Genomic DNA, 25,365 nt, shown 5'->3' on the forward strand with positions numbered 1-25,365 from the left:
ATTTTTATCGGAATTTTATTATTAGAAAAATTTGGGGACATAAGTAGAGTGTTTAGTTTCGTTATTTTAAGTTATGGTAAGTGTCATTAGGGGAATGAGTGATTAGATGGTTGGGATGTGTTCTCGAGGACGAGAACATTGTCAGGAAAGGCCGAGTTGATATGAATTCGTAGAATTGTAAGGGATGCTTGGGAGGTCCGAATGGTTAGTGTGTGTGAGGGCTTTTAGGGCGAGTGTGAAAGATGGGAAACATGTGTTAAAGATGAATGCCGAATGTCTGGATTTTTAGAAAATAAGTTAGTCTGTAACTGGCTTTTGTAGAGTAAAGTAAAATTAAAAGGTCCTGTTGAGAAGATCGTAGTTTATTTACCCTATAATCCTGACGTAATAAATTATAAACTATAACAAAAGTTATTATAAATTCATCTGAAAAAAAAAGAAAGTAATAATAAATGACACTATAGTTTTTCACTGGATTGTTTGTCTACACACTTTTAGTTTCTATGTTCCACATCATGAAAAATTCTCGGCAACCACATTTGACCTAACTTTTATCAATATTTTTTATAGGGTTTACATTTTATAATTATTCAAAGGTATATCTTTTAATAGTGGAATTGCGTGTTCACCCAATCTCAATTAGTCAATGAACATAGCTTAAGTCTCTTCCAAGTTTCAACTGAATTCACCGCGTCATGAAACTTATATTTTTGATAAAAATTATTTCAAAAATTTTCACACCTAGGCACTTCTTAATCTAGTGTTTGAGCTGTTCATGTGGACATAAAAGTCCGATTACCACTAAAAAATGTAAATTATTACCCATGTCGAACAGATTTCTTACGTGGGTCTGGATTGCATACCGATACAGCTCAAGAATAATACAATGAATATATAAATAATAAGTGTATTGATTTTTTGCTAAGAGGTTGAAAACTGGTGCAAGCTCTAACAGTTTAGTGTGTATTTTTTCGAACATAAAATCCAAGTTTATATCATTTTATGCTCGAACAAGCTCCATTAAACTAAACGAAATAAATCACAAACATATTTTTAACCATCAAAAGCTTCAAACCATAAATATTGTTGTTTGTGGTGAGACGCATTCAGATATAAAAAGTACGAGGGGAACAAGTGCCCGAAACAGTCACTCAGCCTTTTGGATTTAACGACTCATGAAAAGGCGTCTGACGTAATTTTATAACGCTGTTTTATCGCCTAAAAATTTTAATTAGATTTTCTCACAGTTGAAAAGTTGCATCTTTCTGGAAAAAATACAACAAACTCTAAACAATAATTTTGCGTTTATGCAAACAAATTTACCATGATTACAGCAATACGTTTTGCGTAATTACCAGGTTGAAATAGGTCAGCTTTCAAATCCTTGCAATTCTCACCTCTTGTAGTTATTTTACTTTATTTTAGTTTTGAAATGAAGTCGTTAAGATAGCAAATAAAAAATCGATACAAAAATTTGAATTTTTGAAGCATTAACTTGCAAATAGCGAGCTTATTATTCATTTAGGAAAAAGAAAAATTTATTTCTGCATTAAAAAAATTCTCTAATTAAGGGAAAGAAAGTAATATAGGATCCAGTTTCGAATTGATTCCCGGCCCGGACCTTGACTAGCTTTTGGCGCGATCTCTCGGGTCTGGTATGGCCTACTACGAGCACACAACCAATCGATAACTTGAGCAGCTGCTGCCGTTTGAGGTCGAACAATTCGCTGCATCGTTGCTTTAAAAAACCTCAAAAACTAAGCCAAAGTTTTTATTAGCAGAATAAGAGAATTTACCACTGATATACGAGAGACAAACGATTAATTGCGAGAAGATACACATTTCTCTTCGTTTTACTGACAAGGGAAAAATGCCCGCTTTCATGGGAAATAAAACGGAGCCGCCGCGGCTACAACTTGAGCCGGGCTTAAAATGCGTCAATATCTCTCAATATAAATAAACTAGTTTCAGAGACATCAAACTTTATGAATTTTGAAAGTTTTATCATTTTACATTTCAATAATTTCTTCTAATAGTATAATAATTACACCCAGGACCGGATTACAGTTTAGAAGCCTTTAATCTAATTTTAACAGCGCCCCGCTTAGAACACTTTTTTTCCCTAATTTTACAACATCTATATCATCTAATTGTAATAACTTAATTTTGGAAAATTAAAATAAAAAACAACAAATCAGTGAATATAAAGAAAACAGGTTCTTCCCTTAAATCATGCAAATTGATCAATATGATCATGAAATCTTTAATTTTAACTTAATCGTTAAAAGTAAAAAGTGAGAAAGATTTATTAGATTCTCTTCTACAGAGAGTTTGCTATATAATAAAAAAATTATACTTAAGTGTATTTACTCTTCAGAAAATAATCTGTAAATAAAGTGGTCTCCTAACAAATATCGAAAGCATTAGGGAAATTTTTATAGAGAAGCTTGCGAAGGATGGTTTTGTTAAAGTTTCTGCTTCTAAATATGATTTAGTACAGTCAAATTCAAGAAAGAACATTTCAATTTACTAATGTTCTCTTCCGTTATTTGCTTCTAATTTAGGCTTTCCATTTGACTTTTGACAAATTTTATTTTGACTGTTTTGACGTTAAGTTATACGTTCTTTAAAAATTAAAAGTTACAAGAGGGCAAATACTATACTTGAACACCCCGTTTCATTTAAATAGTTTATTAAATACTAAATGTGGGCATTTTGTAAAAATGCATTGAAACAGTGTTTCCATAATTTCACGAGTTGTTATGTGTAGTACGTCAACTTCTATCGTCAACTGCTAAGAGTTATTAATGAGCTGTCAAAAATGACAATTTTTAAACGCAAGAAGAACGAAACACGAACTAATTAAACTAATAAAGAAAAACACAACTAACAAAAGTTCGACAGAAAGGATACAACAAAACACCATATGCAATAGATATTTTGAAGTTATGAAAAATAATTAACCGTCAAGTGCAGGATGTGTCAAATATTCCGCGCCAACTCTAGCGCTGACGGGAATCACTTGAAATTTACAAATGCTCAGGCGAGATAAAGTGTCATTCTATACAGACGGCGATGATATAAATTAAACATTAACTAGACGACCATTTTTGTCGAAATAATAGGAATAACAAATACCTGGGATTTGAAAAAAAATTAAATGCAATTGGTGATTTTATGCAGCGTTGGGCAAAAGTATCCCTAGTAGCACACTTTTATAACCGAGATAAAACCTTCCAATATAACCTCCAATTCCCAAATGTGACGCTTTTATAAGCTAACTGTTATTTAACCACTTTATCTAACCGTTGTCTACGCGCGGTTATGTTGCGGTTATATAACTCCTCTTATATCTCGGTTATACTGCGGATACGTGTCTTTATCTAACCTTTATCTACGCGTGGTTATATTTCGGTTATATAATTTCCTTTACATTTCGCTTATATTTCGGTTATGCTTAGTGATCTAACCATTCTATTGCCCTTATATAACTTTTGCCTAAAGTTTATTTAAACAAACTAATAGTAGATTTTAATACAAATTAAAATTTTAAATATTTAGAATAAATAAATTGGTGCTTCTATCCAGCCTCTTTGGAGTGCACAACATTACTAGCGCACAATAAATATTGTTTAGTGTTTTGTTGATTCCTTGTTGAAAAATTCCAAAAGAATTTTTAGGAATGAATTCTGCAAGAAAATGTTCGATGACCAGAACTAACATAGAACTACTTATGTTAAAACCGAAGATGCTTTGCCGAAGATCTTACGGCAAAACTTCTAACGTAGTCAGTGTTATCTTTTTCCTCCAAAGAACAAGAGTTTGTCAAACTGTTATAAATTACAGTTATCAGGAACTAAAGTATTACTATTTTTAAAAACGTATTGTTCACTGTTTTTTTCATTGTTTTCTCAACTTTGGACAAATTCTCCGAACCCAGCTTAACATTGAAGGATTAAAAGGTCGGCAGGTAGAAAGTGAGAAAACATTCATTCTTAGAATAATTTGCTTTGGTTTTGACAAATTCATTTTTTTGTGGTCAAAACTAAAATACATTTAGGCAAGCTTTTTCAGCTTTCAGTTAAGTATAAATTCAAATTGTACTCTATTTACATGGTAAACAATAAATATAGATGACGATTCACGTGGTTGCAACACGTAGAAGTAAAGAAAAAGCAAAGATCACTGTTGAATGCATTTTACGACCAACAAACTAGATAATTTTCCACCATATAACCAAAAATTTCTTAGATCACTTATTTTGTTTTGTAATTATTATTATAAAAGGCCGGCAAATATTAAATATAACTGCAACATAACCATGCTTAGATCACCGATATATAAACTGATTCTAGCATACGCTATATTGCATTACATACATAGCAGTTATATAACCGTCATATAATCTTTGCTGTATACGCTAGACATAACCATGGTTAGAACACTGATATATAATCTAAATCTAGCTTGGGCCATATTGCTTAATCATAATATAATCACGGTTATACACGCTAAACATAACCATGGTTAGATAACCGTTGTATAAGCTGAGTCTAACATAACCAATGGTTAGATTTGTATATTGCGGTTATAAAACGTTATATAACCAAAAGATAACTCAGTAAAACTGTGCTACTAGGGATGGAACCAAACGTTTTGTACTTAAACTATGTACCTTACGAAAAAACTAATGAACACAACAACTATTTTAAAAATATGATCATTTTTTAAGAATATTTGTTTTCGAAATTCCTTTTAGTTTTCGAGTTATTAAAATAATTTTTTTAAATGGCACCCTACTTCGGCATTTTTTATGGTATAAGAAAATTTTCAATAACTCGAAAAATAAAATGAATTTCCAAAAATTCTATTCTTAAAAATGATCACAATTTTAAAGAACTTGATGTACGAATTGGTTTGTTCGTAAGGAACATAGTTTAGGCACAAAACGCTTCGTTCCATACTTTTGCTCAACCTTGTATGTATGAGTTTTCAATAGTATTTTTGTTACATAGTTTTTGGTTCACTTGTTTACTCGTTTTAATTGAAAAAACAAAGTAGATACTCCGCTAAATCATTGATTCGTATAACTCATTGCAATAACTAGTTTCGACAACAGTATAGCCAAAAAAACAGTGCTTTCTATGGGCGTGTCTTGTTCCCTTTTGTGACCATAGAAAAAACATGTATGCAATAAATTTGATGGAGTTTTGTTTTAGCATGGCACGGTGGCGACGTCAAGCGAGACGAGCGTCGGGACGCAGCCCGGCGGCAGCGTCACATCGCGCACGGCGTCGGAGACCCCCCAGGTGCCGTCCTCGACAAGTCACCATCACACAGGGGCTAAATTTCGCCACGGCCTCCTCCAACTCATGATCCACACCATTGATCCCCTACACGATGGTCAGTATGCAGGTAGACTTAAGATTTTTTCATTAATTGATGGTCGTGGACGTGGTAGGTTACTTAACCGTTTTTCTAGTGTATGTGTGCTAGATATATTCGAAGGAAGACACCATCCGTTATTAAATACGTTTCCGGTTTGAATTATTCATCGGATCGATCCGAGTTTATTAAAAACATTCCGAAATTCCAACTAGTGCGGCGTCATTAGATTTTTGAATAATGTCTGGTAAACTAGCCGTTACACAATGAGATAAACCAGATTTGTTCATGACAATTGCACTAAAACTGTGACGAACAGGTAGTTGCACAAAACTAGAACAGCTTTTTGTCCTAACAGACAGGATAATTTCAAAGACTCGTTTCATGGAGATGCTTTTAAGTCTCATTGCGGAACAGTAAGTCTAAATAGGAATTGTCGCAAGAAAACCCCACGAAAAATTTCAATTGCACGATTTCCGGAAACCACTTGACTCGCGATCCTTTCATCAATAAATGTCAACCACTCGAAGCGATCAGCCGTTTTATAAATATTTGAAAGCGGCGATTGCGATGCCAAATGAAAACACCAAACCTATTGTGTATATTTTGGGGCAGAAAAGATATAACACACAAAAAAGTATTTTGATGTAATATTATTCTAAATAATTTAGATTGTTTTCATTAAAATGTGGCTACAGATGTCTTATACTATATCTAGTTCTCTTAGTTCCACTCTAAAGTAGTTTAAAAGTTTTCAGCTCAAATGCATAAAAAAGACAAAAATACGAATAATACCACTGTTGAGCCTAATTTTGTGAAATCTCGGCTTGTGTTAGAAAAATGTAAAACAAATGCATCTCTTTCGAAAAAAACGTGTAATGTAGTATTTAACTTATTTGATGATTTTGCAGGATGTTTGCAAAATCTAATAAAAACTATGGACCTTTTTCTAATGGAAAATTTAAATTGCTACTTTGATAGGAATATTTTTTTCATATGGTGACTTGCCATGGGAAAATGTAAATTTACTACTAAGTGCCAGCAGCAACGTAATTTTGCTTCAAAATTTTTAAAATCGGTTAATTACTGTTCCTTTTTTATTTTGTTGTTAATGTTGTTTTGCGTTATTTTGTTGTTTTAATGTTCTACGTTAAATTTTTTGAATTTAGTTACAAATTACATCCTTCTAAGGTGCATTTTCAAAGACAAGATTCAATTCTTTATTCGTGCTATAAATACAACACAATACATAAATACAATAAATGAATGAGCCCAGAAATACAAAAAAATTATTCTACAGGCTGAGTTTAAAGTAAAGCATTTGTTGTGAGTCATTTTTTTAAAAATCCTAGAACAGGTTGCTCATATTTTTGTAATTGCTATATCTTGACACCAATGTAACATTTCTGATTTTACTGGTTTCTGAATAATGTACGCTATTTTTAATTTTTTTTAATGGCAACCGATATTTTTGGTTACTGTTTTTGTTAGTATGCTCTTTTATCTTTCCGTTAAGAATAAGGAAGATTAAAATAAAAATTTTAGAAAAATCATAAAAAAAGAAAATAAAATAAAAAAGTTACAAAATTTTTTGATAATTAATTAATTACACATAAATTCTCGAAAAAGGCAAAGTCTCGCAGACTCTTTTGTAGGAAACACCACAATTTTTTTTATTACTTTTATCATGTATTTGTATTTCCAGCATTTTGAAAAATATAGAACAAAGTTAAACATTTTTATGTTAGTGGAATCCGTGATAACTTTAGCCGACTATTATTTTCATTTTATTAACAATTTATTGCCAACATACCTAACTTTTTTCCACACAATTAGTCGGCTAATTCATTCCTTAATTAAGTTTGTCGTCCTTTGTAAGTTCTCAGTAAACGTAGCATAACAATTGTATCCAAGCAAAAATTATAAAATACAATTTGACAACTAACGTCAATATTTTGTTACATTTTTTTTTTTGAAAAATGGTTCTTCGTCTGATAATCCTGGTTTTAATTGTTTTAGTTTTATGGAAAATGCTTCAGCAGAATCGCTCAAAATCAGCTCTTGCTGGCGTTTTAATCGTTGGTGTGGTTTTACTTATATTACTATAAGGACAGCTGTAAGTCAAGAGCAAGCATAATGCTAAAAACTGGAAGTAAGCGGACTGAAGAAAACGGTGTTAAGTCCACCTAAATAAAACTTATACCAAAACTCTTTTGTTTTTGTTTTATTTTGGAATATTTTTAGTGGAGTTTTAGCACGAGTATTTGAAATATTTTATCCTGCCAGTCACATTAATCGCTCCATTTACTTAGACGAAGCCTTAGGCAGGACCTAATTGTGTAACAAATTGCTTCATATACGTGCCTAGTCTGTAAATCCCTCAAACGTCCGTCAAGTTTCGTAAGGCTTCAACACTTAACATAATACGACTGCTAACATCGTTGTTATACCCCCTAGTTAATTATTTCAAACAAGTTTGCACATCTCTCTAAATAGACCCTATTAAATGTGAAAATTGACAGTTATGAAAACAGGAAAATTCATAAATTATGACTAGACAAGAGGAGAATTGCCTCTGAAACTAAATATAACCTCGTGCAAAATGTCAGCAATAGTCTTGTCGTTTTTATTGTCTCTAATTGATATAGTGCCTCGAACTGAGCTCAGTAAATATTAAAGTTTGAAGTCTCTTCAAGTGCTAGTAATTTTTGTTGCATTTCGTGCATGTTAACGCTTTATCCATCTTGTACATAAAGCTGGAGGTTAGGTAAGCGCAGTCCCCTTCCAGATTTCATTAAGCGAATTCCGGACATTCACTCGGGACAGAAAGTCACGCTATCACCTATACATGGTCGATATTATTCCGGATTGGACTTAAAATGAAATCGTCTGACCTGGGGATAACGATAGGAATTGAAAAATGTTGTCTCAAAATTATAATATTGATCAGGAAGGTGATTTAAGGCGAGCTCCGGTGCATGCATCTACTTGAGGCAGTTGACTTTCAAAGAGAAAATGCCAAAGGAAGTATCAGCAGTCAACTTTACATAACTCGGTTTTAAAGAATAAACCCGGAAATAATTGGGGACGGTTAGTGGATAAGTTGGAAACATCAAACTTGCTGAACTTTGACTAAACTAGAGAAAAAGTGCCAAACAAGTTGCTTTATTTGTTAAGGGAGGAAACATTTTGTGAACTGTTCAGTAATTTTCTTTGATTAAGTTATTTCATAGTGCATGTGATGTGTTTATACTTTGTAGCAAAAACTTAGAAAATTTGTATTTTTTTTAATTCTGCAAATAATCTTTGCAAAGAATCCGTCTGGACAAAATATACGTCCAAAACTTTGTTGCCTCTGAATATTTTTTGCTGATTTTTTTTAGTAAAAGCCACTTAGATATTCAAATATCGTTAAAGCGGGATTTTTTGATTGTTTAATAGTGTTAATTTTATGACTTTACAAATATAACGTTTCGTAATTAATATTTATTATTGGAAGTAGGTAGTCACTGAAAGAGTGACAAATTATAATCTATATAAAGAATAACTATGTACAAGGTAATTACTCTTTTATAATAAGCCCCAAAAAGCCACATGAAAACCCTCGTAAAGTGACCCATAGCATTTACTACAGGAATATTTTTACTGCTGACTGGCATGACTAGCAGGGGGGGGGGGGTTGTTTTAAAAACAACTATTATTTTTCAATTTTTAATATTTTGTAAAATTTCTTCTAACCATATTAATAAATAATTGATGTTTTTTTGTTTCCAGTGTTGTCAGATTTAATTTATTGTCGAATTTGCGACATAAGCCCTAAGATGTGTCTATTCAATATTGCAAGATCTAACGTTTTTTTTAACTAAATTCAAAAAAAGATTATGATTTGTGCAAAAAAACTTTACAAAAAAACAAACATTTGAAGAGCTATATTTAGTAAAAAAAGCTCAATTAATTTTTTGACATTATTAACTTTTAATTCAGTTAGATGTCTTTTATCGCTACTCAAGAAATGGTTCGAGAGTCACCCTTAATTTCTGATATTTAATCGTCATCGCATCAAAAATTTTATTCCAAAAACATATAAAATAAAAAATAAATAATAAATAAATAATAAATAAATAATAAATAAATAATAAATAAATAATAAATAAATAATAAATAAATAATAATAATAATAATAATAATAATAATAACGAATAAATACCACCCAAATCTTACAACACAACAAAAAATGTATGAATCTACGTTTAAACAACCACCCAGTGGCCCGGCGCCTCCACCATTTACTACATTCTTTTATGTAATATTAACTTGAAAAAAATGGAAAACACTAAAAAAAATCGCTTTGTTAAAATATTTCTCTTGCATTTTGTAAGTTTTTTGCTAGTAAATTTAAATACGTCTCAGTTTTAAACTACTACCCGCAAGTTGAATTTTAAACAAAATAAAACTAAAATAAAGTTTTGTCAAAATAAGGTTATAGATGATAAAATGTTCAAATAAACAATGTTGGTGTACGTATCACGTTCACTCGAACACCATTAAAAATACGCAATAACAATAATAAATAAACGCACCAAGTTCACCGCTTTGTATTTTAAGTAAATCTTTAATCAAAACGACAAATGTTCACTTATTTTTCTTACACTTATAATTACAAGGTGATTCTTTTCGGATGTTTGTAGGGGACGAGTCGAATTGGTTCCCAAATTCTGTAATCCTCTCTAATTATAGTCGACTTGGTTCCCGGGGATGGTCGAATTGGTTCCCGTCGCTCAGGTAGGTCAGATAAACAGATTAAAGTACTATGATAACAGAAATGGCGTTTGTAAGTGTATGAACAAATTTACAAGTTTCCAAACATTCAAAAACAAATCGTATTTTAACAATTTAAAGGCTGTGAATAAATATTTCTTTGAGTATTCAAGTACTTCCAAAACGATGGAGAAGGCGCATATAACTTAATGGGTACTAGGTCGAAAAATGTTAGAATTATATTTGTAATTTGTCTCCATTTTGATGCTTTAATAGTATTAATAGACATATTAACGAACGCAACGTCATCATGTGAGATGTCTTACTAGTCATTACTTGACGAAACATTTTACGAAATTTACAGGAGAGCAATGGGCTTAAAAAATTACATTCTCTTTTTTTTAAATAACCAGTTAGCCATGAATAAATGAAATTTGTTGTTGGATTTTGTGCCAAGAAAATAATTATTTGAACATTTCTACCAGCTTTAAATCTAAAATATTATCATATATTTGGCTTAATCCTTTTTACCTATCTGCTCATGCGGGAGCCAATTCGACCATCACCCGGGAACCAATTCGACCATCACCTTTTACAGAATTATACTTATAGAGATTATTGGAAACCAATTCGACCACGACCGTTTGTAGGGATTTATGCTAACATATATTTTACCTACCTTAAATAGTTCTTGCAATAATTAAACAAAAACAGTTTTTTTTTTCATATTTTTTTTCATTATTAATCAAGCAAGCTTTGAAAATATGTATGCATACGTATATGCAATAAAGCTAAGCTTCTAATTAATTCGTCCACCATTTTCATTCAAAAAGTCTAAAACTCCTTGGTATACCTACTGACTGAATCACTCTCCATAAATAAGTCATTCAAATTCGATACAAGAAACCTGTTAATAACTAATTAAAATATATTATTAAATATATTAATGTCTGAAGATTATTGATCATTTTGCAAAACCTGCTTTAGCAAAGGCATAGAAAACTTATTTTACCTGTTTTATGTCTTAATGGAAATTGAAAATATCGTTTATTTTATATCAGTACATTCTTTCAATTAATACTTAATTTACTTAAATTAGGAATGGTCTATTAAAGGCAGTTCAAACATTGAAGGTTAAGAAGTTTCTATTAGCTGTTTCAAAACTATAAAATCGCCAACGTCGCATTTTCTCTCAAAATTAGCTGTCACAAATTATTCACGCAGTTCAAGGAAATAATAGGAAAATATCGTTTATTTTATATCAGTACATTCTTTCAATTAATACTTAATTTACTTAAATTAGGAATGGTCTATTAAAGGCGGTTCAAACATTGAAGGTTAAGAAGTTTCTATTAGCTGTTTCAAAACTATAAAATCGCCAACGTCGCATTTTCTCTCAAAATTAGCTGTCACAAATTATTCACGCAGTTCAAGGAAACTATTTTACAATTATAAATCTTATTTCAGAAAATAATTTGGTAAAATGCGACGTTGGCGTTTTTATAGTTTTGAAACAGCTAATATATAGGCACGAAAAGAATGACTCTATTATAGTTTAGAATAATTGAGTTTGAAATAAAATTAAAGCATTTTCTTCTTCTACTGTTTACAACTCTGAAACCAAAGTGGTTTTATTAAACAGGATTGTAAAATTAAAATCTGTCTTGGTATTTAAACTAATTAAAAAAAAACAAAAAAATAATTAAACTGATCCTGTTAATAAGCTGTAGTTTTTGTTGTTTAGTTAAGTACTCGTAGTAACTTTTGTGTGTAGAATAATGGAATAGAAAGTTTTTGATTGTGTTTTTGTGTGCATGTCGTTCTGGATGTTAATAAGAACAGGCAAATTAGAGTTTTCTCATTTTTTGCATGTAGGTATGTGGTAAATTTAACATTTTACCACATTTTTAGTTTTAAGATTGCAGAAACATAATCTTTTTTCCCCAACCAAAAAACTAAAAAAATAGTACGTCATTTTGAGGCAGCTACTAATACATTTTTGAGCGTCGTTTTTCCGAACCTACCCTCCACATTGTATTGATCTTTGACCATCTTGCTTCCTAATTTGCCTGTCATGTATTTGGTATTGTTTTGGACGCCGTGTTGGTCTTTGCAGGCAAAGTGGACGAGAAAGCGACCCAACTGCACGCCATCGCCTCTCTGAAAGTCCTTTTGGACGCGACGAAGCCTCAAAACGGCGCCGCAACCAGTTCGGCCGCCAACCACGTAACCGCCGCCGCCGCCAAACAAGAAACCATGCTGGCACCCTCCAGCATCGCAGACATGCCCAACGGCGTCGCCAACGCACTCACTGACGTCAATTTGGAAGCGGTAAGTTATCGCAAAATCTAAATGTGCGGAAATTCGCACAGGTGTTTTGTTCGCTGCTGCTACATGGGGGTTGTTGTAAATATAGAACATAATAGAGGATGAGGAGAGTGACGTGTGTTCCACACACAACAATATTAATTAAGAATTAGGTGGAGTATTGTGATAGGGGAACGTCGATTTTTCGGAGGGTGCGATTCTCAACAGAGGATGCGAAAAAGAGATGTTTGAGGGTTATGTTGTCATAAAGCGTTAAGCCGGAATGGGCGCATTTGCGACATTTGTTTCAGAGGGATTTGGACAGATTTGGAAGGGAAAGTGGGATAAGGTTGCAATTTAGGGTTACACAAAGTGTACTAGACACAGATTAAGAAGCTCTTAATAAATTGTAATTACTTTAAATATGATTAATTACTTTTCTTAAATAGAAAAAACTGTCAAACTTTGTTTAATCACAGTGATCGTTATTCTTGGAGTTAGTTGTACAAATTATTTGAAATGTAATCGTAATTGATGAAATTTGATTGTACAATGTTTTAATTACTAGCCTTTTTTTCGTTATTTCATTCCTGAAACATGGTAAGTTTAATTTTTTTCGATTATACTACGGCAAATACTCTTTATTTCTATTGTACAGCGATTTTACCTAACTTTTTAAAAGGTCTGTGCCTAATGTGTGCATCCGAACATTAAACATTAGTATAACACAGGTATACTATGGCATTAGTCTTAAGAGTTCTAGTCTAAATTCTCTTAATAAACTTTTCTAAAGTTTTGAGTCCATTTCTGTCTATCTACCGTTTTGAGGTAAGCGCTTCAAAATAATCTGGCTTATACTATGTACCTATTTACATGACATTTTTAATAATGTTATTACTTTAAATGGCGCAGCAGCATTTTGATAGCATTACCCATACAATAGCAGCAGATCTGTAAGCTTGTTACTACTATAATAGTGAGCCACTCCGACGAATTAGATGAAAATTGCTGTTTTATCAGTAACGCCAATGGTCCTTTGATTTTTTTCTCAATACACAAATTTGAAAAAGATCGGCTCAAAAATTTCAGAAAAATGAAGTTTTTGTATCATCGTTATCATCAACATTTACTAATGTGTCATAAGCTAAAACTTTTAAGAACAATGCTTGCTATCACCTCATAAAAGGTATAGGTCAGTTCACAACGGTTTGCGTGTGGTGATGAGTACTAATGAACTTCTTCCCTTTGTTGTTCATGTTAGGATGATTAAAAATTCTATGTTTGAACAAATAGAATTTATAAGAAGATTATAGAGAGATGTTTTTTTTATTAGTATACATGGCCTTATGTATACAGTTAAAAAAGAGTCAATTTCATTGTTACTATGACTATTACGTGCTATTTTGATTGGGCCGTAGGTCTAGGTTAGCATTGGCAACCAAAATTATAGTTCACACAGGGCAAAAATGTCTTAGGCAAAGAACATCCCTAAGGTCAAATTTTGACCTGAAATAAACCCAAATCAGTAACCTCAAGTGCCATACAACAGAGCCGCCCAAGATCTAGCAAATTTAAACTGCACTCGTTGAAATAATTAGGGACCGCTGTAAAAATTTGATCGTGGCTAGAAATTTTGTAAATAAACTAGATAGAATATGTTACAAAAATTTAAAAGTATTATTCATGCCAAACTGGTCAAAGTATCATACTGGAGCTATTGTTTGGAAGTGAAAGTTCCTTCTATCAAGTAGGCAAATTCCTTGAGAACGTGTGTCCGGTGTCGTGCATTAGTTCAGCCTGCTGGCAAAATTTAAAATGAAATTTACCTCAAACGTAAACTATTAGATGCCGTGAATTTGTGATATAAATAACACCCGAACTCTACAACACCCGTAAATGTAATGGTAAATGTCTATGGGGACAAAAGTGGCTACCAACAATAAATTATTTTGTTCTTTTTTGACATTTTTTCTTTGGCATTAGGGTTGAGTTTCGCAGACATACGTCCTTTAATTTCTAAGCTTAGTTGATAGAAGGACTTTTTGATCGCTTTGTATACTAATAAAAAAACATCCCTTTATGCCGAAAAACTACATTACATTAACCATAGTTTTGAAAAAATTATTTAAAATACCGAACCACACGAACCGTCGTGAACTGACCCATACACCTCAACTTCCGTCCGTTTATCGAGCTTCACCATGGAAATCTCAGTTATTATAAGAGATACAAACAATTATCTGCAAAAAATTGATGTGTCATTTTTAGTTTTTGAATTATTGGAATAAAACGAAAATTTGTAATTTTCATTTTTATGTTTCTAAGCGAAAACCAAAAAAACTACTTTCGGTTCACTTTCATAAAAACCATTGTGGTGGAATTGACCAACCGTTACCATGACAATAAAAGTTAATACCAAGAGTACCCAATTTCCACCATAATGGTTTTTATGAAAGTGAACCGAATGTAGGTGTTTTTAACTAGTTATCCTTTTTTACAAGGAATCTAGATCTGTCATCGTATTTGCCAAGGCGTTCTTGATGTCAGTGTGACAACACTCAACTTTATTTTTTCTTATGGAAGCCCTATTCTCTTTTTATATTTTCGAAGAGTGTCAGAATGATCAGAATGAAGAAAAAAAGCATTTAGATAAATTTAGATCTGGAATGTTCATATTTACTCCAAGCTAACTCATGTAAAAACTATACGACATTATAAGATAGAAGTTTGTTTTTCGCAAAACAAGACCAAACAAAGTTACAAATCCTGGTCGCACATTTAAAAGTACCGTCAAAATTTAGATTGTTTAACAAAATTTCTAGCGTTTTTTCCAAAGCACACTTTGCAAATTAGAGTCCACAAAGTGTTGCTATGATGACTTTAAGTACTTGTCCTTTAAACTGACATTTTGCGGTGACAAAGCAGTTCCCAAAGTAACCAATTTGGGGAACGAGTACCAAAAAATAATTATCTATGTCCATACTTATTAGCATACTGTAAACATTATTTTTTAAAGAAAAGATTTTTTCACAATACGATAATCACACTTTCATCATCTCCAAAAGTAAGACACAATATCAAGCTTTTGTATGGACCTATTTTAATTAACACTTAAATTACGCACAAATTTTGTCCTGACGGCTCCACTTATACGGAATTTTTTTCTTTCATAATTTCAAACTAAATACTTAAATTGAATATAATGTATGCAAATTTAGTTCTCCAACGTAAACAAAATTAATTCAACGCTCAACTTGAGTGAAGACATCCATCAGTGTGATATTATTAATGACATATTAACAATCCGTCTATTTCTAAAACGCCCGATTTCCACAATCAATTTTATGTTGAGCAATTATTAATTGCTATTGCCTGGTTCTTATTTTCGTAATTCGTATTAATGTTAAGTAACTAATTTTCATCGTAATAAATTTACGCAAAAACCGGAAAACAGTGTTTACCAAGAAAATGAACATTTGAAAGGGCTGGACCATTAATCATTCAGGACGTTATCATGGCATAAATTTAAGCTAAAAGTTGAGATAAACAATGATTTAGGAAAAAAACTGCGTTTCGTGGATGAGCTGCATAATAAAACTTAATAATAAAACTGTACCTCGTACGTCAACCACCTGATTACAGAATGAACAATCGCTGTAACTTTATGTCGAGTTCCTCATCCTCTAAAATGTCACATCTAGAAAATCATTTAAAGCGAAATTACTGCGTGTTGTTCTATTTTAACAACTAGCAATTTCCATGGAAATCCGATCCAATTGTGAGTTGTTTGTCTTTGGTGTTACACCTGTTTGTTGATTTCTGTTGTTTACCTTTTAATCGTATTTCTTGCACGAGAGATGTTTTGAAAATCCGTCATATTTTCTTAACGTTGCGAACGTTTGAGAAAATTCCCAATTCAATTCAATAATGGCCTTTTCAGAGCCATTGAGTAGCTCATATTTCAGCTATTATTTATGGCAGCTGAATCTATCGAATTAGCGAAAATAAAGTTATGGCTGAAAGGTCACTCTTAACACCAAGGAAGATCACCTCTTCGAATCCCCCCCCCCCCCCCCGTCTTGTAGTTTTTGAAACGAAACTTTTCACACCTTTGTTGATCTTGTATCTAATATGTATTTATTGTACCGAGTCCACAATTCACGGGCTTAATCCTGTCTAATCGCCAAAATTGAAGGTAATATTATCGATGTAGTTATATTAGACAAACATGTGCTTAAAGTGCTTGACGCTTAGACCATTTTCGACATTGTTTATCGTATCCACATCATTTTGGTATGTACCAAGTTATATACCAAGTAGATAGAAGTTGTTGCACAACAAACGCGCTTTCTGTGGTGTTTTTGCCAAGAAATAGCCCAACATAACATCAACCATTTTTTCACTCATTCATCATCATACAGCGCCCTTAAAACTCTGCCTCACCAACTCAATGGTACGTTGTTGAAAAGCATGTGTTGATTATGGAAGAAATCTTGGAAATTCCCAAAATTCATATTTTAGAAAACCTAGAGCTACAAGGTTATTTTATTCAGTTTACATTATTTTTTAATGTTTTTATATTTCCCACTAAATAATCGTTTCATAACATAATGATGAATGATTGTTTTTAAATTTACCATAAGTCTCAGTTTTTTTAATTAAAAAAAAATTAAATTAACCAAGTGATCAAAATTTGTTAAGACTGTATATTATTTCTTAGGAACCCTTAACTAAAGTTTCAGAAATCATTCTTCACATTATAATAATTGTTACACAACCTTACAATATATCATTTATTTAAAATTATACTCGTAAAACATATACTTTTTTCAATTTTTACCTTTGTGCAAGCGTTTCTCTTCACGTACCATTGAGCGGGTACGTAGGTTTTCGAGCGCTCTTGTACAGCCAAAGCCAATCAAATTGACCACCGCATGCATAAATAAATAAATAATTAACATAAAGAACAATATAAAATGTTGCAGGCGCTATGCAACAGTCCTATGGAATTGTGTTGTGCTTCCATTTTCCACCCTAGAAATAATTTAGAATGCATAGAATATATAGAACCTTAAATGTGTCCCCTTTGTTTAATTTGACAAAGAAAGGTTGAATAAACTTTGCCCAGTTTAGAAAGTTATGGATTTTTGAAGCAATTTTTTCAGGTTTCCAAATTCTTCGGAATTTTAATCTAATTGTGTTTACAGTTTTAATTTTTTGGTTCAAATTTATTTTAATTCATTTAAAGTAAATCCCATTCCATTTCAAGTAGAATTTTTTGACAGCGAATTTGAATTTTTTGTAATGAAATAAAGTACCTACAAATTGAGAGTTTCTGTATAAGAAAAGAACTCTGTGTTAAGCTAAATCGCAGTGACAAATTTTGAGTCAAGAAAACCCACCAGAAACTCCAAAAAATGCAAATGCATTGTTGAAAAATTCTGCAATGAACTGAAATCGCATATATGTATAATATTACACATTATATAGTAAAGTTTTGCACTTTTTGAAAAATAAAAAGTTGCTTTAAATTTTATATCTTATTCTGTCTTAATAAAGACAAAAGAACAAAAATGTGTTTGTTAAAATTTTCACTAAAATACAAATCGAGTTATAAAATTAAAGTAAAAAAAAATAAAAAATAAAAAAAAAATAATAATAAAATAATAAAAATCACTGAAAACTTAAAAAAAACGTTTTTTAATAAGCCGGAAAGTTGACAATTTCATACATCTGTCAAAAATCCGTGCGTTATTGGGCCGAATGAATAAAGTTGAAGTATTTTCTTAAAGCAGGAGTATAATGTAAAAGCAAATACTCCAAGTAAAAGTAAAAGCAATTAATTGAAGTAAAAAGTAAAACCAAATACTTGAAGTAAAAAGTAAGAGCTCTTGCTTTTACTTAAGAGTAAATGCTTTATTTTTTGGAGAATCTGTTTTCAAAATAAATAATTGTAGTGAAGTTCTCAATGTTATAATTTTTAAAAGGGATGTTATTTCTTTCGACTACAATTGTTGCTACTCTGTCCTCTTCCAAAAAAAATATTATCAAAATTCTCGCTGTTCTTAAATATTATTTTTGTTGTTATTTTCCTCATCATCTCCGACAAAATCTTTATTCATCGAATACTTAAAACATTATATGGAACAAAGCAACAAATGAGTATTTAATAAATTTCCATTAGGGTATTTCCTCGCGTTTCGTTGTTCTCAGGCAAAAAGTTACCAGGCCAAAGCATGAAGATTTTTTCGTTTAAACCGATATAAAGTCTTAAATTTTTTTCCTAAGAGTTAGCGAGGTTGTTTATAAGTTTTTCTTACCCTTAGTTGTACAACAGCCACCATCGTTTCGGGTTTGAGGTGTTACTTTTAAAAAGTGATGCTCGTACTGCATTTACTTTTTTATTCATTTTGTTTTGAGTAAAACCTCGACGTTAAAGCAAATACTCGCCCAATATGTTTTTTTAGTAAAAGCTCACACTTACATTTTTACTCATACAATTTAGAGCATTTACTTGCAAAATTTGAAGCAAAAGCACTTATTCAGTTTTATTCATCCGTCCCGTTATGTTGCACAGTTCTAACGTAATTGTTTGCTTTTATCAAGTACGTTGCTATCTGTTCATCTGAAAAGTGAGCTCAGAAGCAAGACAACTGGCAGGTGTGAACAAACGTAACAAACTTTGCAGTGTCCTTAAACAGATAGCCATTTATTTAAAGATTAAAAATCCAGAACTTTATAATACACAGGAGCACAGGACACTGTTTACGGCGGTCCGCCGATATCACAACTCGTAAGTGCCACGGTGGTGGGAAATCTACTGCTATCTGAACGAATACACTGATGACTCAGTTACCAATACAATGCTAATAGCAGATAAAATTTTAAATACGGTTCATCGAAATCTTTTTTTCAATAAATGACTATTCTTCAGTGTCGTATGAAAAATAGTGTACAAAATTCGTTGGAAAGTGTCTATCGTTTGCTCGTGAGAGCGGCGCCTCGTGCGTCAAGATACTCACTCGCACGATATCACTCAGTTTCCACACTCGTTATGTAATACCTGATATGCTATTACTTCATAATCACGAAATATCAAAAACTCGTATCTACTAATCACACTATTTATAATCAAATGCAAAATATCTAACTTTGACCATAATCGAAAAATTCAAGTTATTCAAGATTACAAGGTTTTTATTTTTTTAGGTTTTTATCTTTTAGTTTCATTCAAGTTTAAACAAAAAAGTTTCTTTAGGTTTTGCATGTTGGATTAATTAAAGAGTTTTGGAGTTTGGAGAGGTCGCTTTTTGAATCTTTCAGAATTTTAGGTATTTTAGAATTTGAAGTTAATTAAGTTTTTTTAGCTTTAATTCTGGAGGTTTTCAATTTTATTGTGTATGATTTTAACCAATTTCCATAGTTTTAGTTTCTTAAAATTTTAGGCATTATTTCAGAGACCTTTCTTGAACGACAATGTTTCTAATTAAAAGTTTAAAAATTACTTTCACAATTTGCAAATGTGAAAATTGCCAGTGAAATATCAAATTTTCAAGTTCTGGCTTGCGCTTAACTATTTTTAAACAGTCAATCTAAAGGTCGCTAAAAAGTATGTAAGCTAAAACTTTCGAGCCTGATATCTCAGACACTTGTCAACGGATTTTTATGAAATTTAAAATGCAGATATTTTAGAAGGTAAAGATTAAAATCCAATTAATGCAACAACTCAAGTCTTAAAAACGTAATTTTCACATGTCTTTTTAAAATGTTAAGCATTTTAAGACTTTTATTAAAAAATTAATCGTCAATGAAAAATGCTGTAAGAAAAAACTCGTTCATGAAAGACGTCTGTTTTGCAAGAAAAATGAGAAACAAACTGTTAAACGTGGATACAGATCCAAAAGCTAGGTCCTTATGAAACAAATTCACACTATATACCACTGAATTTTGGTTACTCCTACTCGCACAAACGTAAGTGTCACACAAGTGAAATTTCACATTTATCTCTCACTTTTACAAAGTTAAAAACAATATTTTTGACTTACTTGTTGTACTAGATGCTTTAATTCTTTCAAAAAGGCCTAAAAGTCTGAACAACAACTGAAAAATTCTATACACTTGAACGTCTAAGAGTTTGGAAACGTTTATCGTACACTGCTGATTGGATTCTCTTCAAAAGCTGAAATTACTGCCCCAACTATTGCTTCGTTTCCAGTGACGTGTTTTGTACTCACTCGGTGTAGTCGTGTAGTTCACGTACGCTTCCTGTGTCTTCAAATTATTGCCGATTCTTTGAACTTTAAATTTGATGAAGGCTTTATTTGAATAACATTTTTCAAAAAGTCAAACGACACTTTCCATAGGCGAATATTGATTCCTTTTTGAACAACACAGAAATTTCAGCCACTGTTGTTGGTTTTTAAAGTAATTTCACCAAATGAAAACAATTTTACTTTTCTGACAGCGCGCACACTTTTGACAGTTTTTTTTCAGTGGTCCACAAAGTGCCGCATAGAAATGCTTCATCAGTTATTTCAAAAGGTGACTGCTCAAATACTTTCAAAATTTGGATTAAGTTTTTCAGAACAAAATCAAATTTTTTCTTTGGATCAGCCGAACGATTTGTTTTTTTTTTTTTCGGGGTTTAATGATCCAACGGTAATTTGGCTTAATTTTAAATAAAAGAAATGTGTTTTAAAATTACATTTTTATCTTGAGGTCAATTAGGTTTTTTGCACCTAATTGAAAGACCACCTCCTAAAATATGTGTATTTTAAATTTCATAACAATCGATTGACAAATAACTGAGATATTAAGCTCAAAATTCTTAGCTGAGACTCTCTGTACACAGTTGATACTATACACTTTACCATATATTTTGCTGAACTTACTTTTTGCTCTGATTGTAAGGCACCAACTACCTTAACAAAATTTAAAAGCGAAAGAAAATATACAGGGTGATTCTCTCACAGTTTTCCAAAATTAAGTTCATTTGTAAAGTTCAGTTCATTGTAGAATTTTGCAACAACGTATTTGCATTTGTTAGAGTTTCTGGTGGGTTTTCTTGGCCAAAAGTTTGTTGCTGGGATTTAGCTTAACACAGAGTTCGTTTCTTATACAGAAACTTTCAATTTGTGTTTTATACCACGCCAAAAAATTCAAATACGCTATCAAAGAATTCTACTATGAAATAAAATAGGATTTAGAGACGGTCTGCACAGGGTGCTGCATTTTGGATGTCCGAATAGGGGATCTCCGAAACTAAAAGGTTTAGAGTAAAACGAGTGACACATTCTCGGTCCGTTTATTGAGAAAATAAGTTTGTCAAAACCGTATGCCGGTATCGTCTTTCGTTTTCGACTTATAAACATTGTTTATAAATTTTAAAATAAAAATTATTGTAACTAATTTTTTTACATTTGTTAATGGTTGGCTATGAAAAAAATAAACATTTTTTTAAAGAAACATTTAATGAACAAACAACAATAACTAACTTATTAAAAAACAACATAATTCCGGTATTTGCAACTATAATAGTTGTTCGAAAAGTCCTCCATTCATTTTACAGCATAATTGGCATCGTTTTCGAACACTATTCTGTAAGCTGTTGTTATGTGGATTCTATTCGCACTTTGAATGGCAACTTCAAAACTTTCTTTTAAACTGTCCATATTATCATGTCTACCTTTATAAATTTTGTCTTTTCAAAATCCCCACAAAAAAATCGAGGGGTGTGAGGTCGGGTGACCGGGCAGACCATCTTCCTGGGCCATTAGTTCCCAACCATTGATTTTGGAAAATCCTGTTTAAAAAAATCTGAGTGGTTCGTGCATTATGGGCAAGTGCACCATCTTGTTGAAAGTATAAATTTTGGTATTTTGGAGAATTATATTGCCGACAACTGGTTCTATGTGTTGTTGTAAAATTGCAACATAGTTTTCAGAATGTAAATTTTCCTCATATATATGATAAGCCAAAATTTTATTTTGATAAATGGCTACCCATACATTAAAGTCAAATCGGCCTTGGTAAACACCATTGTCCATTATTTGATGCTGATTAACGTTGCTCCAGTAGCGAAGATTGTTTTGGTTGAAAATTCCGTCGATACTGATGCGGGCTTCATCGGTCCATATTATATTTTTTCCAAAAGATTGGATTCTGATGTAACATACCCATGTATATACCATTGACAAAACGCTAACCGCCGCTCGCTATCACCTGGATGTAGTTGATTACCTTTGTGATACTTGTAAGGACGAAATTTTTGTTTTTTCAAATATTTTAAAGACTTCTTTTGACTGACGCCCAAATTATCTTCAAGTTATCTTAAGGAAATATTCGAATTGGCCGCGACACTTCCCAATACATTTATTTTTTCTTCTTCTTCCCGGTTCTCCTTTTCATAAGATTTTGGACCGAACAACTTTAAATTTTTTAACAATCGGTCGAATATCTTTCAAACTTGATTGCCCCCTTTCTGGATATTTTTTTTAAATAATTTCGGCAAGCATCAGCAGCATTTTTGTTGCTTCAATATAAGATTCCAACATGACATACTTTTCGAAATTCTCGTAATTTGGCATTTTAACGTGGATGTAATAATGACATTCGTTGAAGAACAAATTAAAATAACCATTTGTTTCCAAAGCCAACCATAAACAAATGTAAAAAAATTGTTACAATAATTTTTATTTTAAAATTTATGAAAACAATTTTTCAAATATACATTCATATATGTCGTTCAAATCAGAAAAAAATATGGTTTTCAAAAATACCATAGCCACCTATTATTTCCATTAAAAAAATAAAACTTTATGTTATTACAGCTGAATGAGTGGTTAAAAAAAAATCGGTGAAAACATTATTAAATTCTCTGCAAAAAAGTGTGAAAAAAATGTTTTTGTTTCGAATGTGTATCTTTTACAATAAGAAAGATATGATTTTTTTAAGATTTCGCTAAAGTGTCAACTTTTGTTTGTAAGTCGAAAACAAAACATACGGTTTTGAGGGTTATTTTCTCAAAAAAGGGATCCGAGAATGTGTCACTCGTTTTTCTCTAAACCTCTAAGTTTCGGAGATCCCCTATTCGGACATCCAAAATGCAACACCGTGTACAGTGGCGAACACGGAATTTTAGATACCTAAGACATTTATTGACAAAACGCATGGAATAACTCCATACTTTTACAACAAAATGAGAAAAGCGTCCAAAATTCCGTATCCGCCACAGTGCCATATTTACGTTTTAATTTCGTAGAGGGAGAAACCCCTTAATCCGTGTCACTTACGGCGCTCATGAGTTTAAATTAGTTGCATTTAAGGTACTGGATGCTGTCATGGACACAGGTACTGGCATCATATGATTTTGATAATGACAGCGGCTTTTTGACCTTTAAAATTTTCCTTGTCAAATCGACTATAATGACAAAAATGGATATTTTAGGTTAATTATTGTGCCAATAATTTCTGACAACATGTGATACTGACACTAAATCTTTCAAATCTTGACACTTTTCCAAGGTCAAAAATCGCTGGAACACTCTGTAAGTTCCTTATAGTCGTGGATTAATTTTTACTAATGTTTTTGTAAAAAATTGCTACGTACTGGACTCCTAAATTCTTGTCAAACTCATATGATGGCAGTACTACCTCTGTCCATAAAAGCATTCAGTACCTTAGTTGCATTAAAACAAAAGTGCTCGTTTTCGTCATGAATATCGGTAACACACAGTGGCCACTGTTGCTTTGATCAAGAACATTGTCAGCAAATGATTATCATGCAAATATATAATACTAAAACTTACGAATATATCAGTGGCGTATACTTGGATCCCATTTCAGATCATAGTACAATTTTGCAACAGCGCTTTTTTTGCAACAGTGAAATGGATCACAAATTGAGAGTTTCTGGTTGTTTTTTCGCTCAAAACGTGTCATTGCGATTTAGTTTAACACAGATTCTTTTCTTTTACAGAAATTGTCAATATGTCTTTTATTAAGAATTATTTATAAGAGCTCGAAGTTGATGAATGATTTAAAATTCTGAAATTCTTCAGATTTACTTTAAAACTGTTACATTTGCGAATCTTCGCATTAACAATAATTATTTTTGAATATTTTTTTTTGTTTCAACAGTATTTGTGATTTATTTAAACGTTGAAAAATGTGCAGAGTACTTATTGGTCACTTTAATTGCCAGTGGCTGTGGACTTTTCAGTCCAAACTAGGATCATTTAGTTGAAAAAGGTAGTTGATGGGCTTTTAGTAGCAGTAAATGGTTTGGCGGTCTAGCACACGAATAATTCATTGCAAGCGAGAGTTGAAGTAATTGTTACAAGCGGGATTAAGCTTTCCACACACTAACACGTCATGGATATCGGTTCTGTCTCTCTGTATCTGTATGAAGCCGATGTCCATCTTCTTCTCTCCGTAGTTTTCGAAATTTCGGGCCATAAAATGACTCAGTTTTCTGATTCTAGCGACGCATGTCGTCTGTACGTGCGCGTAAGTCACTGACCTCACAAGCAGTGGTGTGTCTGCAGGTTGGAGAGACTGAGGAGGAGCCCCCTGAAGCCATGGACATGGGCTGGCCTTCGGGTGCCCGCAAGAGGATCACGTACATTCTCTTAGCGCCCATTGTCTTCCCTCTGTGGCTCACTTTGCCCGACACGCGCTCACCTAGAGGTTTGTTTGTTTGTTTGACCGAAAACTTCTTCAAATCTCGGCGATTTGCAAGTCCATTGCCATTATTGACCGTTAAATGTTAGAAAATTAATCTTTTTTCCATTAAAGCCGTAGATACTAACCTCCTGACTTATTATTTTCAAGTATACAGGGTATTTCCGATATTAGGTAGGTAAATATTTGAAAATAGTTTTAGGTGATGCAGGGGGTTGGTACTTAGGGCTTTTA

The 25,365-nt window shown here is 32.2% G+C and overlaps 1 protein-coding gene across 9 annotated transcripts in view; it reads left to right on the plus strand.

Moving 5' to 3' along the window:
* The window catches only part of Nckx30C, a 95,242-nt gene that overhangs the window by 46,284 nt on the left and 23,593 nt on the right, over window positions 1-25,365 (plus strand). For 3 of the 9 annotated variants that reach the window (XM_064355666.1, XM_064355668.1, XM_064355669.1), the window contains 4 exons: window positions 5,220-5,415; window positions 12,260-12,474; window positions 16,202-16,228; window positions 24,933-25,137. In XM_064355666.1, the coding sequence (XP_064211736.1) occupies window positions 5,220-5,415; window positions 12,260-12,474; window positions 16,202-16,228; window positions 24,933-25,137 (643 nt within the window). The remainder of the gene's footprint in view (window positions 1-5,219; window positions 5,416-12,259; window positions 12,475-16,201; window positions 16,229-24,932; window positions 25,138-25,365) is intronic. The other 6 variants (XM_064355665.1, XM_064355671.1, XM_064355670.1 and 3 more) reach the window with 5 other exon arrangements.

Source organism: Tribolium castaneum, chromosome 3 (assembly GCF_031307605.1).
Source record: "Tribolium castaneum strain GA2 chromosome 3, icTriCast1.1, whole genome shotgun sequence".
NCBI classification, from domain to species: domain Eukaryota; kingdom Metazoa; phylum Arthropoda; class Insecta; order Coleoptera; family Tenebrionidae; genus Tribolium; species Tribolium castaneum.